Source organism: Tursiops truncatus, chromosome 1 (assembly GCF_011762595.2).
Source record: "Tursiops truncatus isolate mTurTru1 chromosome 1, mTurTru1.mat.Y, whole genome shotgun sequence".
NCBI lineage: Eukaryota > Metazoa > Chordata > Mammalia > Artiodactyla > Delphinidae > Tursiops > Tursiops truncatus.
The window spans coordinates 25,931,453-25,949,713 of record NC_047034.1 but is presented as its reverse complement, the minus strand read 5'-3'; the positions used below and the strand labels follow the sequence as shown (position 1 = coordinate 25,949,713).

The window sequence follows — 18,261 nt, the reverse complement described above, 5'->3', positions numbered from 1 at the left end:
CAATATTTTTAAGACGGCAGTTCTTCTCAGATTGATCTATAGATTCAGTACATTTTCAGCCAAATCACAGCAAGCTTTTTTGAAGAAATTTACAAGCTGACTCTAAAATTTGAATGGAAAAGTGAAAGACCTAGAACAACTGAAATAATTTTGACAAGAAAGGGCAAAGTTGGACTTACACTACCTCATTGCAAGATTTACATGAAGCTGCAGTAATCAAGACAGTATTTTATGTGTACACATATTGTGTGGTATTGTGCACAGTGTGATATTGTGTACACTGGTCTGATTGCTGTGGCTAGGACTTCCAATATTATGTTGAATAAAAGTGGCAAGGGTAAGCATTCTTGTCTTGTTCCTGATCTTAGAAGAAATACTTTCAGCTTTCTACCATTGAGTATGATGTTAGCTGTGGGTTTGTCATATATGGCCTTTCTTATGTTGAGGTATATTCCCTCTATACCCATTTTATTGAAAGTTTGTATCATAAATGGATGTTGAATTTTGTCAAAAGCTTTTTCTGCATCTATTGAGATGATGATATGATTTTTATTCTTCAGTTTTTTAATGTGGTGTATCAAATTGAAAATTGATTGATTTGCAAATATTGAACCATCCTTGCATCCCTGGGATAAATCCCATTTGATCATGGTGTATGATCCTTTTAATGTATTGTTAATTTGGTTTGCTGACATTTTGTTGAGAATTTTTGTGTCTATGTTCATTAGTGATACTGGCCTGTGATATTCTCTTTTTGTGGTGTCTTTGTCTGGTTATGGTATTAGGGTGATTCTGTCCTCATGGAATGTTCCTTTCTATTCAATTTTTTTGGAATAGTTTGAGAAGGATAAATGTTAACTCCTCTTCAAATGTTTTGTAGAATTCACCCGTGAACCTTCTGATCCTGGACTTTTGTTTGTTGGGAGTTTTTAAATTACTGATTCGATTTCATTACTGGTAATTGGTCTGTTCATATTTTCTATTTCTTCCTGATTCAGTCTTGGGAGATAGTATGTTTCTAGGAATTAATCCATTTTTTCTAGATTGTTTATTTTATTGGTATAAAACTCTAATCTCTCGTGATCATTTGTATTTCTGTGTGCAGTTGTAACTTCTCTTTCATTTCTGATTTTATTTATTTGGGCCCTCTCTTTTTTGTTGTTTTTTTTGTTGTTGGTTTTTTGGGTTTTTTTGCAGTACGCGGGCCTCTCACTGTTGTGGCCTCTCCCGTTGCAGAGCACAGGCTCCAGACGCGCAGGCCCAGCAGCCATGGCTCACGGACCCAGCCACTCCGCGGCATGGGGATCTTCCCGGACCGGGGCACGAACCCGTGTCCCCTGCATCGGCAGGCGGACTCTCAACCACTGCGCCACCAGGGAAGCCCTCTCGTTTTTTCTTGATGAGTCTGGCTAAAGGTTTATCAATTTTGTTTATCTTTTCAAAGAACCAGCTTTTAGTTTCATTGATTTTTTTTTTTAAGTCTATTTCATTTATTTCTGCTCTGGTCTTTACGATTTCTTTCCTTTTACTAACTTGGGGTTTTGTTTGTTCTTCTTTCTCTAGTTGATTTAGGTGTAAGGTTAGGTTGCTTATTTGAGATTTTTCTTGTTTCCTAAGGTAACCTTGTATCAGTATAAACTTACCTCTTAGAACTGCTTTTGCTGAGCCCATAGGTTTTGGATCATCATGTTTTCACTTTCATTTGTCTCTAGGTATTTTTTAATTCCTCTTTGATTTCTTCAGTGATCCACTGGTTGATTAGTAGCATATTGTTTAGCCTCCATATGTTTGTGTTTTTTTGCAGATTTTTTCTTGTAATTGATTTCTATCCTCATAGCATTGTGGTTGGAAAAGATGCTTGATATGATTTCAATTTTTGTAAATTTACCAAGGCTTGTTTTGTAGCCTAGCATGTGCTCTATCCTGGAGAATGTTCCATGTGCCCTTGAAAAGAATGTATTCTGCTGCTTTTGGGTGGAAAGCTCTATAAATATCAATTAAGTCCATTTGGTCTTATGTGTTATTTAAGGTCTGTATTTCCTTATTGATTTTCTGTCTAGATGATCTGTCCATTGATGAAAGTGGGGTGTTAATGTCCCCTACTATTGTATTACTGTTGATTTCTCTTTTTATGTCTGTTAATATTTGCTTTATGTATTTAGGTGCTCTTGTGTTTGGTGAATATATATTTACAGTTGTTATATCTTCTTGTTGGGTTGATCCTTTTATCATTATATAATGTCCTTCTTTGTCTCTTGTTATAGTCTCTTCATTTTGCTTAATTCTCTTTGTTTATTTCTATGTATTAGGTAGGCCAGTTTTGTTTCCCAATCTTGGAGTAGTGGCCTTATGTAGGAGAGTCCCATGGGGCCCAGCAGCACACTCCCCTCTGGTCACCAGAGCTATGTGCCCCCTCTGTGGGCTGTGTGTGCCCTTCTGTTGTGGCAGGGCTGACTACTGTGGGCATGCTAGTAAGTGGGGCTGGTCCCCAGCCCAGTTGGCTACAAGGCCCTGCCTCCTGCAGTGGCTGTGGTCCTGCTGGAGGGTGGGGTAGGCTTCCCATGTGGTTGGCTGAGCAGCCCGGTGAGGGGAGGCAACCACTGCCGGCCCACTGGAGGGCAGGGCTTGGTCCATCGAGGCTGTCTGTATGGCCTGGGGAGGGGCGTTAGGGAAGGGCTGCTGCCAGCTCACTGGTGGGTGGATAAGCCCCCAGCACGAATATGCTAGAGGGAGGGTTCCAAATGGCACTTGCCAGTGCTGGTGTCATTGTGGTAGAAGAAGCTCCCAGAAATGGCTGCTGCCAGTGTCTTCATCCCTTGGAGGTCCAGCTGCTTCCTGCCTCTTTGGGAGGCTCTCCAAGATTAGCAAGTGGGTCTGACCCAGGCTTCTTTCAAACTACTGCCTCTGTACTAGGGTTCAGAGTGTGTGAGATTTTATGTGTGCCCTTTAAGAGTGGAGTCTCCGTCTCCTACAGCCCTCCAGCTCTCTTATACACAAAGTCAGACATTCTGGGGGCTCATCTTCTCGTGCAGGACCGCTGAGCTAGGGAGCCCAACATGGGGCTTGAACCTTTTGCTCCTTGGGGGGAACCTCTGCAATTGTGAGTATCCTCCTATTTGTGGGCTACCTACCTAGAGGTATGGGTTCTGGCAATACAGTGTCTCCAGCCCTCCTACCTGTCTTGTTATGGTTACTTCTTTATATCTTTAGTTGTGAAAAGTCTTTCCTGATAGTCTTCAAATAATTCTCATAGGGAGCTGCTTTGTAAGTAGTTGTAATTTTGGTGTGCCTGTGGGAAGGTGTGAGCTTAGGGTCTTCCTACTCTGCCATCTTGGCCACACCCCCAATCCATCACCTTAATACAATCCTTGTTAGTATTTCAGTGTGCTTCCTCCCATATTATTTGTGTGCTTCCTCCCATTTCCTGTACATGGTTTTAACATGACAGTAATCTTATAGTACAGTTCGGTATATATAATTTTGAACCTTGCTTTTTTCCCTAATATATCACAACGATTTTCCATGTTATTACAAAAATTTCATTATTTAAAAAAATACATGCTGATTAAAATTGGACAAGAAAAACGTAGGGGAGTCTCTCTTGTATCCATCACTCAAACACAACTAGAATATTTTACCTTTTTTACTCAATAATACATCAAGATGATTCTTCCGTACTATTATCTAATTTTTAAAAAGTAACAAGAAGGAAATCCTATCATATACAATAACATGAATGAAACTTGGAGATATTATATGTGAAAATGCTAGTCACAAAAAAGACAAATACTTCATGATTCCACTGACATGAGGTATCTAAAGTAGTCAAACTCTTAGAAACAGAAGGTCTAGGGACTTCCCTGTGGTCCAGTGGCTAAGACTCCATGTTCCCAATGCAGGGGGCCTGGGTTCGATCCCTGGTCAAGGAACTAGATCCCACATGCCACAACTAAGTGTTCACGTACTGCATCTAAAGATCCCGCGTGCCGCAACGAAGATCCCACATGCCACAACGAAGACCTAGCACAGTCAAATAAATAAATAAATTAAATAAATAAATATTTAAAAAACCCAGAAGGTCTGTTGTTGAAGATACATAGAGAGTTTGAGTAAAATTGCTTCATAAAATATAAAAACAGTGATATTTTTGAATTAACATGTTGTTATAAATGTGATTTTAAATATATCTGTGGACCTAATAAAGTTTATACAGTATTTGCATATTTATTGTGCTAACCAAATCTCAACCCAGGTTAGAGCTTTTCCTCCAGTCTTATTGCAACACAATTTTAAACAATTGCTTTTGATATAAATGGGTAGGGGATTAACTTAGTGGTAATTGCTTCAATACTTACTGCCTCCGTCAAATAGGAGAGGGCTCTACTAGGAGTAGGGAGGGACACTCAATGCCTCCATGGAGAGAAAGTGAAACTGAAGGGTGTGAAACAGTTAGTGTAGCTGGAGCCTCTTACCCTCCCCACCCCAACCCTGACCTGAGGATAAAATGGGGAAATTAATGGCTTGACAGCCACTGAACTCCCCCCATCACTTCAAATTATAGAAAATTACAGTTGGAAGGGACCTTATTGATTACATGGTTTAGCCACCTGTTGATTCTTAGACTCTGATAGTCCAGCCAAAAGATGATTCAGTCTTTTCTGATACTTCCAGTACTAAGAAAGAGACTTATAACCCAAAAGAAATACATATCCCAATTTTTACACAACAGCCTCTGGAATGTTTGGAGAAAATAATTTTTCTAAATTAGGTAGCTTTAAGATTTTTTATTTGTAAAGATAATATAATTGGCAAGTGCCAATGAATTTTTGTTATTATTTTATTCTATCCAAAGTAGAGAAATATTTTCTAAATTGTATTTGTGTTTTGGTTTTGAAACCTGATTTATGTCCAAATTTGTATATGTGGTATTCAAGTCGAACTTGAAGTATCTCCTTATCTCCTTGTTTTTATATTTTTTACTATAAGTAGTTTTAAAAAATCATATGTGTATCGTATTTGGTGACCTGGAGCTAGATGAAATGTAGGTGCTTTATAAACCATCTTAACTACTGGTATTATCTTGCTTTCTTGAAGCATGAAATAGTTCAGTTTATTGACTGACTGTATGTCACTGGGGAGAAATGAATTTTCACTGTGTTTTATTATACCTAAAAGTGAGTTCAGCATTAAAATAAATAATGCTTTAATGAGAAAAGAGATGGCCTGATGATTTCACTGTGGGAATGGGAGAAAGAACCCTGGGCTATGATCCCATCAGAACACCTGACCAACTTTGAGGACCAAGATAGGCACTTCACTTCCCTGTGCCCGAATTTCCTCAGAAGCAAAACAGATTAAGAAAATTGACTTTTACCAAAGTAGAGTGAGAAACAGTATTTGCCTCATGCTTTTGAGACTTAGATAAATGTTGCTTTTTAAAAAAAAAAATCCCACAGTATTTACATATTTATTGAGACTTCTCTGTATTGGGCACAAGGATGCAAAGAGACTATGGACTGTCTGAAGGCACTGTGCTAGCCTTGTGCAGGTGGCCCCTTTGTGTGGCAAGGAAGCAGTGTCTTCAGGTCGCCTCTATCACCATAGTTCTTTGGAGGAGGAGAAACCAGGTGTATCAGGGCGGACACCTGCTGGCAGGCTATTAAGATGAATTCACAGGATGGTACTTGAAGGCTAAGCTGAGGATCTTCCTGCAAAGAGGTTTTATTTCCTTTGCATTCATAAATGCTACTGAGGTTACTTTCTAATTATTACCTCCTTTCAAGCTCATAAGCCTTTCTCTTAGATGAAACAGACTAGATTATAACTTACTTTGCCTCATTCATGTTTGTAGTAACAAGATATATTTGTTTTGTTTGTTTTTGTCTTTTGAAGAGGAGGGAGGTGTTTGGTGGCTGTCTATTATTCTCCCTCTCCTATCAGTCCAAGAAGCATGTAGGGGAACAGCAAAGGTGGAGACATCACTGCTGCTAATCCACATACCCTGTCCTCTAGGCAGGGTTCCAGGGCTCAAGGGACAAGATATTAGCCTAGCAGTTTAATACATTCATGTCACATTCCATGTGACATTTTACAGATAGGAGGCAAGATCAAACTTCTGTAAAAAGTTAGGTCCATATGGTGGGTCATGGAGGATGTGTCCAAAATTTTAGCACCAGAGATTGATTCTTTTAGGAGGAGGTATCATTGCATGATATAGAATCAGAAGTGTGTACACTATTGATTAAAATAATGATAATCGGGCTTCCCTGGTGGCACAGTGGTTGAGAATCTGCCTGCTAATGCAGGGGACACGGGTTCGAGCCCTGGTCTGGGAGGATCCCACATGCCGCGGAGCAACTAGGCCCGTGAGCCACAACTACTGAGCCTGCGCGTCTGGAGCCTGTGCTCCGCAATAAGAGAGGCCGCGATAGTGAGAGGCCTGTGCACTGCGCTGAAGAGTGCCCCCCGCTTGCCCCAACTAGAGAAAGCCCTCGCACAGAAACGAAGACCCAACACAGCAAAAATAAATAAATTAATAAACTCCTACCCCCAACATCAAAAAAAAATAATGATAATCATAATAATTCAAGGCTCACAAAGAACCTTTATGTCATATCTCATGTAAGGTTCACAACAATGTGCGTGTGTGTGTGTTTGTGTGTGTGTGTATAAAGTTTGCTAGAGCTGCTGTAACAAAGTACCACAAACAGTGGCTTAAACAACAGAAGTTTATTGTCTCACAGTTCTGGAGGTTAGAAGTACAGAATTAAGTTGTTGGCAGGGTTGGTTCCTTCCGTTGGCTATGAGAGAAGGATCTGTTCCAGGCCTTTCTCCTTGGCTTGTAGATGGCTTGTCTTCATGTTCACATGACGTTCTCCCTGTGTGCATGTCTCTGTGTCCAAATTTCTCCTTTTTATAATGACGTCAGTCATATTTGATTAGGGCCCACCCTAATGACCTCATTTTAACTTGATTACCTCAGGGAGTACCCTCTCTCCAAATAAGTCACATTCCGAGGTACTAGGGGTTAGGACTCCAACATAAGAATTTTGGGAAGATACAACTCAACCCATAACTCTACCTATCTATCTATCTATCTATCTATCTATCTATCTATCTATATACAATATACTATAAAGAATGGTTCGATATCTGATATATTTCTATTAAATCTTAAAGGCATTTTAATATGTGGATTTAAATAATCATTGAGCCATCATTGCATAACATTTCTAGAAAGTAGTGTTTTTGTCCTGTCTTACTCATGGCCTCATAAAGTTAACTAGTTTGTCCAGAAATAATAGAAACACCAGAAATAATAGAAACACCTCTTATCCTCCCTCTACCCACTCATTTCCAGATTGCCAGGAGTGGTATTCTACCCTACTCTTCTTGTTTCTCTTTTATGGTAGAGGAACGTACCAGGTTTTTTTAAAATGCCTTTTATTTTTTATTTATTTTTTTAAACTTAACTTATTTATTTTTACTTTTTGGCCATGCTGCACAGCTTGTAAGATCTTAGTTCCCTGACCAGGAATTGGACCCAGGCCCTCGGCAGTGAGAGCAGAGTCTTAACCACTGGACCGCCAGGGAATTTCCTAAAATGCCTTTTAGAAAACCAGTGGAATCCAAATAAAGCATAAATAACAATGTGTCAGTATTGGTTCATTAGTTGTGACAATGAACCAAGTGTAGTTGTCCCATGGTAAGGAAAGGGTGAACAATAGAGGAAACTGGGGCGGGGTGGGGTGGGGTATATGGGAACTCTCTACTATCTTTTCAAGTTTTCTGTAAATCTAAAACTATTCAAAAATAAATTTATTTAAAGAATATAAAGCTTTTTATACTAGAAAGTAGTATATAGTATATATTATACAGTACATTAATTCTGTATTTAGAAATATCATATAATTGTATTGTTTTTATGCCATTGTACATCTTTTAGTACAAAAGAACAGATTAGTTGTGGCCTCTAGAGGACAGTGTTGAGTCATAGAAAGATTTTCACAATCTGCCCAAGTTGAAGATGGACTTACACATTTTTTCTTCTTCCTTTTTTTAACCCCAAGGTCCCTGTTTGTTCATTATCCCTCTTTTTTTAAAAAAAAAAAAAAAAGCTAAGGAAAATGTATGCCTCATCTGCTATCCTGATTTATTGGAGATTTGCTTTAACTTATTATTTTTGTGGAGTTTTGGGTCTACACAGATCTATCAGGCCAGAATGACCTGCAACATTTTCACCCATGTTCAGAGCACCAAGGGCTTGTGGAAGTTGTGCAGGAGTGTGGCGATGGGGGGCGGGGAAGCATTATGAGGGACATAGTATGTGTTTGTGAATTCTCATATGATGGAGAGAGTGCTATAGAGTTGAACTCCCTTTAGAGAAACTAAAAACAGTTTGTAGATTAATGAAGATGCTCAAAATTAAAGAAGAGCTTTGATCTTTCAAGGTCAAGACTGTTTGCTCTGCAGTGGTTTGTTGGGGGTAGGGAAAGGGAAACAAACCATTGCTCTAGCTTCTGGAACAGATTTCTGGATTAATTAGAATAGAAACTCAACATTTTAATTTAAAAATTATCCCTCCAGAGGCAGTCTCATGAGATTGACATTTTATTTTTAAGAGGCTTGTGGGGTTGGGAGTTACAGAGTGCTACTCAAGCACATTGGAGCCATATGAACCTTAATTTGCAAAAAGCTTGCCTTGGATCTAGAGGCAGCTGAAAATAATTGTTCACGTATTGGTGGGCTCAGAAGTTCTGAAACACGTCATTCTGTCATTAGGTGGATGACATTTTTTGCCGATAGTGGAGTCCAAGGGCTTCACTAATACTAGGTAAGAATCTATTATAAACATTCAAAAACAGTTGTCATTTGATGACAGTGTGTTCCGCTTAGCAGCACCTATAGATTTCTTATCTTTTGCTCAAAGAATAAATCTTTAAAAATCTCCACTGTTGAACTGGGATGTGTGAGCCTTTTAATAGAATTTTTGAAAGGGAGTGGAAAATTTACATCCCCTCATAAATAGCGTGACATGAAAGTTAAAATCAATAGCGTATTGGTAGCCACACCATCAAAGTTGAACCTTGTGGGCATGAGTCTTCCTCATTCTCATCTAATGGTGCTGGGTACCAAAAATTCTTTCTTAGGTGTTGTCTTCTCTTAATTAGTGGTGATATAACAATGTTCCACAGGCCATCTGGTTATTTAATAAATATTACAAGGATTCGATAGATATTTTAGTCCTTGAGATTGAGATTGGTCCCCTAACCTGGTCTCTAACCCAGTGTTCCTTATCTCAGGGAAGAACATTACTCCATCCTGTTTGTGCAAGTCAGAATCCTGGGAGTTGTCCTTGACTCCTCTTTTTTTCTTATCCTTGCACATAATAGATGCTGTGCCAGGTTTTATTGGTTTTACTTCTTAAATATTTCTTGAAAGCACCCACTTCTCTCTCCATGGCCACCACTCTAATCCAAGCCCTTGTCATATCTGCTTAGACTACAGCAGAAGCTGCCTCACCTACAACCAGTGTGAGCTTTCAGACACACATCTATGAGACCTTCAGTGATTTAGGGTAGCAGTGTCTTAGGATAATAACCAAAGTCACTTTCAAGGATGGTAACGCCCTGCACGTTCTGGTCCCTGTTTCTCTCTCCAGCCTCATCCGAAAACATTCTCCTTCTTTCTCCCTGTGCTCAAGCTTCCTGGCCTCCAGTGCATCCCACAGGGTCTTGTAATTTCATCTACCTGGGACTGTCTTCCCTGCTGTCTTTGTCTGATTGTCTTCTACCCTCCTTTATAAATCACCTCAAGTGTGATTTCTTCATGAATGCCTTTCCTGATGATTTGGCCCAGAAAAGTTTTCTTTATTCTATGCTCCTTTACTTCATTGTACTTAACATAAACTTATAATTAGACACTCAGCTTTGTTGTTTGTTGATGGATATATGTCTCTACTACCAGCATATAAATTCTGTCAGTGGAGACCATGCCCAAGTATGCTCACTATCAAATCCCCAGCACTTGACACAGTGCTTGGAAAAAAGTAGTTGTTCAATACATTTGTTGAATGAATAAGTGGCTTTTGGTTTTTTGGTGTGTTTTTTTGCGGTATGCGGGCCTCTCACTGCTGTGGCCTCTCCCGTTGCGGAGCACAGGCTCCGGACGTGCAGGCTCAGCGGCCATGGCTCACGGGCCTAGCCACTCTGCGGCATGTGGGATCTTCCCGGACCGGGGCATGAACCCACGTCCCCTGCATCAGCAGGCGGACTCTCAACCACTGCGCCACCAGGGAAGCCCTAAGTGGCTATTTTTTATTGAATGTTTAGGTGGAGGAAGAAGAACCCACTGGATACATTCGATTTGAAAAATTTCTTCCAGTGATGACTGAAGTACTACTGGAAAGAAGGTAAGAAAATAAGTGCAATTGTTAAGGTAAGGTAATGATTGGACTTGCATTAATTTCAAAACACTTGGCTTTTTCACTTTATATGTTATACTCAATCGATATTTATCATAGGATAGCTTCCTTCTAATTTTTCTCTATACTTCTGAACTGCTGGTTGGTATGTGCTCCGAAGTATCAACCACTTCAGTATTAATCTAATAAGCAAAGTGTAATTAAAGGGCAAATAAGCTGCAAAAAGCATAAATCAACAACATTCTTATTATCTTCTGTTTTGAATTATCAATGATAAATAAGAATTAACTCTAATTATTTTTCTAGAGAAAGTGTAGCATTAGCTTACCATGGTTGGTTTACTGTAGAAATTTTCTTCCCAAATAAACAAAAATAACCAAAGTCACTTTCATGGATGGTAATGCCCTGCACGTTCTGGTCCCTGTTTTTCTCTCCAGCATCATCTGAAAACATTCTCCTCCTTTCTCCCTATGCTCCAGCCTCCTGGCCTCCAATGCATCCCACAGGGTCTTAGTGCATGTAATTTCATCTACCTGGGAGGAGATAATAATGGGAACAAGTTTTGTTCGGATTATTTTCCACAATAATGAAAAAGCTAATAGATAACATCAAACATGCCAGTGATTTTTAACTAAGTATTCCTTCTGGCTGTGGAGTACTTTCAACTTTATTATCTAGATACCCAAAAATATTTCAGTGAGGGAAGTATTATTAAATATCCTAGTATGTTAGCAGCTTTTTTTTTTTAATGTGATCATTTGTTATGTAGAGACTGAGCTAAATACTGTGGCATTTACTCCTTTTATTGCATAATTAGATATAGACCAATTCCAGAAGATATCCTTCATCGAGCTTTTGAGGTGTGTAAATTCCAGATTTTATATATATTTATATTTACATGAAAAATTCATCATGCAGAATTTATTCACCAAACAAAAAATATAATATCTATCTTTTCTTTTCCCCTAGGTGTTAGATCCAGCTAAACGTGGGTTTCTTTCTAAGGAAGAATTGATCAAGTATATGACTGAAGTAGGTGAGAGTGATTTATTACTTACCTTATAACAGTAACTTATTTAAGTGATTAATAATTTAAAAACAATTAGGCAAAAATTCTAGGGGATACTTTAAAATCAGTCATTCCAGTTAAAAGGAGTTATTTACTCTTATTATTTTGGTTTTGGTGTGGTTTCCGTTTTGTAGGGGGTAAGAGAACAAAGAGTAAGTTAAGGGGAGATGGATTATTGCCTTATAGGATTTTGTAAAGTATAATGATACTTCTATAAATTGAAGTCATTCCATTCACTTAGAGTATTTCCAGAATAAAGGGGATGCCACCAGGAAAACATGAACTATCAATCGCTATAAATCAATGCTTGTTACTAGATTGAAGATTTGAGTTGGAGTCTATAAAAATTCCTTTTATAAAAACTTTTCAGTTGGTGAAGTTAGGGATAATACAGCCTCAAATAAATAAGAATTCACATAAAATTTTTCAGTTTTTTATGCTAATGGTACCATATATATTTGCTTTGCACTTGAACTGTACACACATGCAGGCACACACACATATACATACATATATATGCACACCTATATATGCCAACATATTTCCTTTAGGAATTCTCTCTGCTTAAGCTGATGTGTAAATTTGTTTTCCCTGAATGTCAGTAGCCTAATGGACATTCTTTTGAAGCCATTCTCATATTGGTCACTTCCCCTCTTCCTATATAAAGTTAGAGCTCCGTCTCTGTTCAGTTCACTAGTTCATAGATGAGTCCTGAATGATTCAGAGTTGCTAATCACTTGAGACAATCAGAAGTGCAGGGAATTTTGAGTCGGGAAGATTAAGACTGCATCTCCACGTGCCACTGATTGGACCATTTTTGACCTGATCCACCATTAGATGAGAATACAGGGGGTGAGAGTAAGAGTGGCATGATCGTCGTAACTGCTATCCAAAAACTCATGACCTTGTTAAAATTATCTTAGGGGCTAACTTTGATGGAAGTGTTATGTTTCAAAGCACCAACCTAGGAATTACTTTAAGGGAAGTAAATCCTAGGTTATATTAGGCAATATGGATTTCGTCAAAACAGCCAAAACAGTTCAATGTCATTAGTATGACATGCCCACTGTGTAGGTGAGGGATACTAAGCACAGCGAGAGGTAATGATACTAAAATCGGCTCCCTTTCTCAAGGAAATTATAGTCTTATTGGAGGAAATAAAACCAACGTATAAAACAATTCAAACTATAAGACAGTAGAAAAATGTGAGTATCAGAAGATCAATGTGGGCTGGACCAGCCTGGAAAGCTTGGTCTGGGAAGACTTAAAGAGAAAATAGGTTTGTTGAGATGGTAGAATTACCTGGGGGGGTTATCGAGAGCAGGGGTAAAATCTTCCGCATTGTAGCACCTCCCACGCATAGTAAGTCTCAGCAAATATTGGTTGAATTAACGAATGAGTGAGGAGATGAATGTAGGATGGGTGAAGGGGCTGATGATGGGGAGACATAGATTGATAGAAAGTATGAACAAAAAACTGGGAGGTGGGAATGAGCACGATATTTCGGGAGCCTGTGAGAAGACAGGGCCCAGAGGGTCTTGTTGGCAAACGGTAGGAAATGAACCTAGGCCGATTGACTGGGATTAGATTGCAGAGGCCGAAGAGGAGAATTCATCCTACGGGCAATGGAGAAGCATTGTAGGGTTCTGAGCAGGTGAATCACACAATGCAAGAGAGATTGTGGGAAGGTTAATCTGGTATTGGTAGGTTTGTGAGATGAGCGAGAAAGAGGAGAGACTGGGGAGACCAGTTAGGAGGCTAGTTCAGCATTTTGAAGGGCTGTATCTGGCAGTGGCAATGGGAATGGAAAGAAGGGATTGATACAATAGGACTGTCTACAGAAGGCTCCACAGGTCATGATGAGTGACAGAGTGCCGGGGACAAAGATGGGAGCTGAGTCAAAAGTAACAAGGCTTTGGCCTGGACGACGGGTATTACGGTAATGCTACTGACTGAAATAGAGCAATCAGAAACAGACTGCAGTGGATACAGAGACAGTGCAACTTTTCACAGTGTCCACAGAATATTAATCACTTTGAGAATATACATTCTAAATGCCCAGGATATTGTATGGTGAACATAATAAATCACATAGAATCAAGTTCCTGCAAGATAGAAGTCCTCATGTGTCCAGGTATGTGTATTGTGTCAGACAGCGTTTAGCAGCAGGGAAGATCTTGAAAAAAACTTTTTGAACAAACACATATTGCTGCCTATGTGCCAGGCAATGTTCTAAGTGCTGTTCAAATAATAACACCTAGTTCTCATAACAAGCCTATGAGATAGGTAGTATTATTATCATCTGTGTTTTACAGACAGGAAAACTGAGACACAGAGAGGTTAAGTGACTTGCCTGGGATCTTAAAGCTAATGAGACAGTAGAGCATTTGAACCCAGGCAGTCTGGCTCCCAAGCTTGTGCTTTTAATCCTTAAGCTATTTTCCTCCCATCCTTAATCAAATACTACGTATCTCTTTCCTTGCCTGCGGAAGCAGTGACCACCTTCCGTATTTTTTTTTTTTTTGCGGTACACAGGCCTCTCACTGTTGTGGCCTCTCCCGTTGCGGAGCACAGGCTCCGGATGCGCAGCCTCAGCAGCCATGGCTCATGGGCCCAGCCGCTCCGCAGCATGTGGGATCTTCCCGGACCGGGGCACGAACCCGTGTCCCCTGCATCAGCAGGCGGACTTTCAACCACTGCGCCACCAGGGAAGCCCACCTTCCGTATTTCACTGTGAGCAAAACCTTGTTCCAAGCAGTCAAGTGTGGTTCCTGGACCTTGAGTTGGACTGCTGGCATGCAGATCCAGTTCCACCACCCACTGGCTGGGGCTGCCTGCCTGTTTTCTTTGTGTGCTGGTGTCCTCAGCTGTAAGTGGGGATAATAGTTCTTACCTCTCATGAGGTGGTTGGGAGATTAACTTAGTTAATATCTGTGAAACACTAAGATCAGTGCCTGGCACACGGTAGTTCTCGATAAATGTTTATTGTCAGTATTCTCATAAGGACTTATATGCCCAGCAAAGTTCGTTGGCAGTGGATTTAGTATTTAACAATCAGGTTGTAAGAAAGATTCAGAGATTGTCTTTTGGGGCTTCCCTGGTGGCGCGGTGGTTAAGAATCTGCCTGCCAATGCAGGGGACACGGGTTTGAGCCCTGGTCCAGGAAGATCCCACATGCCGCAGAGCAACTAAGCCTGTGTGCCACAACTACTGAGCCTGCAATCTAGAGCCCGCGAGCCACAACTACTGAGCCTACGAGCCACAACTGCTGAAGCCTGGGTGCCTAGAGCCCGTGCTCTGCAACAAGAGAAGCCACCGCAATGAGAAGCCCACGCGCCGCCACAAAGAGTAGCCCCCACTCTCAGCAACAAGAGGAAACCCGTGTGCAGCAGCGAAGACCCAATGCAGCTAAAAAATTAAATAAATGAATAAATAAAATTAAAAAAAAGAGAAATTGTCTTTTTAGGCATTCTTTCTTTCCTTAGGACGTAAACATGATTTCAGAAGAACTCAAGCACGTTCCCATTGTTTGGTGATACTATCATCATTGTCATAAAAATCCCCACTTGAATAATTTCTGTATTATTAACTGAATTCCACCTTAGAAAGTGTTGTTTGTAGTGGCAGGTGACAAACTCAGAAATTTACCTGCTTGGATTAAGACTCTTTAGGGGTGAGCTGGCGATTCGGATGTTTCTGTATTTTTGTTTAATATCAGCACAAAGTTCTATCTTAAATAGATGACAGTGTTTCCAGTGTTCTTCCTGAATTTGCTTTTCATCTTGGTGAAACCAATATCCAAGATGGCCTTCAGCTATTACCCGAATCCAGCTAAAGCCCACAGATTTTCTATCCAGCTTGTGGTTTCATTTGACAGCAGCACTGGGCCGAACTATAGCAAAGAGGACTGTTTTGAACTGGCTGATGAATGCATCTGTCACTGGGTGCAGCTGGATCACCAAATTGACCTACCCTGGTTAGAGAATATTCATAGACATTGTCATAGCTTAAACCTCTGTTATCTCTTCTTCAGCATTTCTGCATAGCAACCAGTTAATCCTTTCTTCATACCCTTACTAAATATAATGATTAGACTCCCTGTAAAACTATGACTTCAGGTTAATCCTTTGGCGATTTTAGTGGTTTTAATTTAAGTAAATAAACAACCTTATTTATGATGTTTTCATGTCCTCCTGCTGTTTTGGCTGAAACGATTGATTCTATAGGTTGCTTGAGATACGATACCTGCAAGGTAAAATAACTCCAGAATTTGCCAGGGGTCCCACAGCATGCTCTTTGAACCTCTGGACTGTCACGATGTGCTGGCCTTATGGCCCCAGGGAGAGTAACTAGAGACACAATGGGGGATGGTGGGGCTCCACGGCAGTTAAGTGGGCTAGTGGAAAGAGAAAAAAAAAAAAATCAGAGGATTGTAAATGATGAGTTTCCCTTCTTGTTCTTCCCAGGTGAGCGTTTTTCTCAGGAGGAAATGGAAGAAATGTTGTCTGCTGCAATTGATCCAGAATCGAATTCAATTCATTACAAGGACTATATAACAATGATGGTGGTAGATGAAAATTAAACACTCTACAGACTTCATTTCTAATTGAAAGATCATTTTAAGAATTGCTTGTCCTTGTTAATTTCACATTTTATTTTATAATTCCTACATATTGCTAATTAATGCCTTGTGACAACTATTTCAAGATATTTTGTTTTTTAAAGGTGATCATAACAGTGTAAAACACAAATTTATTTAGTATGTCTAGCCCTATGGAATGACAAACTGCTAATTATTTTAAAACTATTCTTAAAATATTTAACATAATCCATGGATTGTTACTAATTTTCTACAATTAAATCCAGGTTACTTTCAAATTAATTAAGCTGACAAAATGAAGAATGATTAGAATGACCCAAAGTTTTGCATGTGAAGATCTTGGGTTGGGGCAGAATGACCGTAAATTGAAAATGAGTAGTAATGTGATGACAGCTTCTTTTTAAAACAGCGAACACTTCAGCAATCAGAATGTGGAAGGAAAGTCATTGAAGCAGATATTAATAATTAATTTCTTATGAGTGCCAATTATAAATCTCATTTGAGATGATAGTAACTTAGCATAAAAATTTAAATTTGCTGATCTTGCATGTTACCTGCCATTTATGGAATAGCTAAAGGAGTTGAGATAATTGAACCTTGAGCAAAGAAGACTGATTGGAAATTGGTAATGTAAGGAAGTGGCAATTCTCTTGTGGTCTTTAGAATTCTTAACCTATTCAGAATACCTGTCATGAGAATATTGTCCTGAATACTGAGTAAGAAAATTGAGAAATGTTATGGGGTGCAGGAGGTACAGCTGTTGAAAGAGCGGGATAAAGTTATCTGAGCACAAAGAATCACAATGGAAAAGCAAAGGGGAAATTAAGATAAAGGAAAATGAATAATCTTCCATAACCTGTATCATTCTTTCATACACACACACACACACACACACACACACACACACACACACAGTGATCTCTATTTAAAGATGCTTCACCACTACATGTGTCTATATATACATATAAACATTTAATGCTGCTTGTGATTCTTCCTCCTAGGCATGCAGGGGGCTGCTACTTAAGAGACTCTATCATTGTCCATTCATTCATTCATGAAACATTTACTGAGAATTATTAGATAATGTACTAGGAGCTGGAGTTGCACGGTGAATCAGTCCCTAACTAGTCGAGATCACAGTTTAGTGAGGGAGACCTGCAAGTCAATCAGCAACCACATTTCAGACAGGGCAGATGCAGGGCCTCTAGTTGCTTTCTGAGTGAAGAGGACGGTGGTAGGTTACAGAGCTTGAGGAGAATGGTAAAATTTGGAAATATCTCTTGTGGGAAATGGGAGAAAGAGTTGAGAAAGAGCCCATGTAAAAATTTCAAGAAATCCTGGGGGATTTTGTTCAGTAACTTGGGCCCACGAGCAAAAATGATGGATTGTTGTATTGATTCAGGGTTAAGGTTTGTCATCTGAGTGAGATGGAGGCAACCAAAGGTCAAGGGAGTAGAGGAATTCACAAGAAAGCAGTTGTAACAATGCTCTCTTGAGTCTGAGTAGTAGAGATACATACAGGTAGGAGTGGGCTCTCAGACCGAGAGACAGAGGCAGGGCCTCATGGCCTCCAAAGGGGCAAACAGCTGTGCAGGGGGAGCGAGAGATGATGGGCTTTCCTGCCATTCCTGAGTAATTACATGCTTTGCTTGAAATTTGACTTCACTGTGTTTTTAGAGTGTTCCTTCATTCTCCTGTGTTATTATTATAATTAATAATAATAGCTAACATCTGGGGACTGCTCACTATGTGCCGGGCACTGATCTGAGTGCTTTTTATATATTAGCTGATTTAATCCTCCCAGCCACCCAGCGATATGGGTCACAGCTATAAGGGGTTGTATTCATCAGTTTGTGCTAGGTTGTGCTGTGATACCAAACAACTCAAGAGCTCAGGGCTTACTACAGTAAGAGTTCTTTTTTGTTCACGTTTTGTGTCACCTGGCGTCGGCTGGGCCTCTGCTTCATGTGTCGTCTTCGTGCAGCTCATCTACTTCCTAAGCAGGGTGACCGTGTGTCTTGGGTTACCCAGGGTGGTCGCAGCCTACGTTTGTTGTCCCAGTGTAGTTGTTAACAGATCTCCCTCTTGGAAGTGTCCTGGTTTAAATGATTAATATGTGGTCATCCCATTTGAAAAATAGTGAATAAAAATGATGCTGAGGAATCATCA

At 39.8% G+C, this 18,261-nt stretch overlaps 1 protein-coding gene across 5 annotated transcripts in view; it reads left to right on the top strand.

The window, feature by feature from the left end:
- DRC8 (dynein regulatory complex subunit 8) overlaps positions 1-18,261 on the top strand; it is a 129,425-nt gene extending 111,164 nt beyond the window's left edge. For 4 of the 5 annotated variants that reach the window (XM_073801324.1, XM_019920560.3, XM_019920561.3 and 1 more), the window contains 4 exons: positions 10,332-10,411; positions 11,241-11,283; positions 11,393-11,459; positions 15,959-18,261. In XM_073801324.1, the coding sequence (XP_073657425.1) occupies positions 10,332-10,411; positions 11,241-11,283; positions 11,393-11,459; positions 15,959-16,074 (306 nt within the window). In that variant the 3' untranslated portion in view covers positions 16,075-18,261. The remainder of the gene's footprint in view (positions 1-10,331; positions 10,412-11,240; positions 11,284-11,392; positions 11,460-15,958) is intronic. The other variant, XM_073801314.1, reaches the window with a different exon arrangement.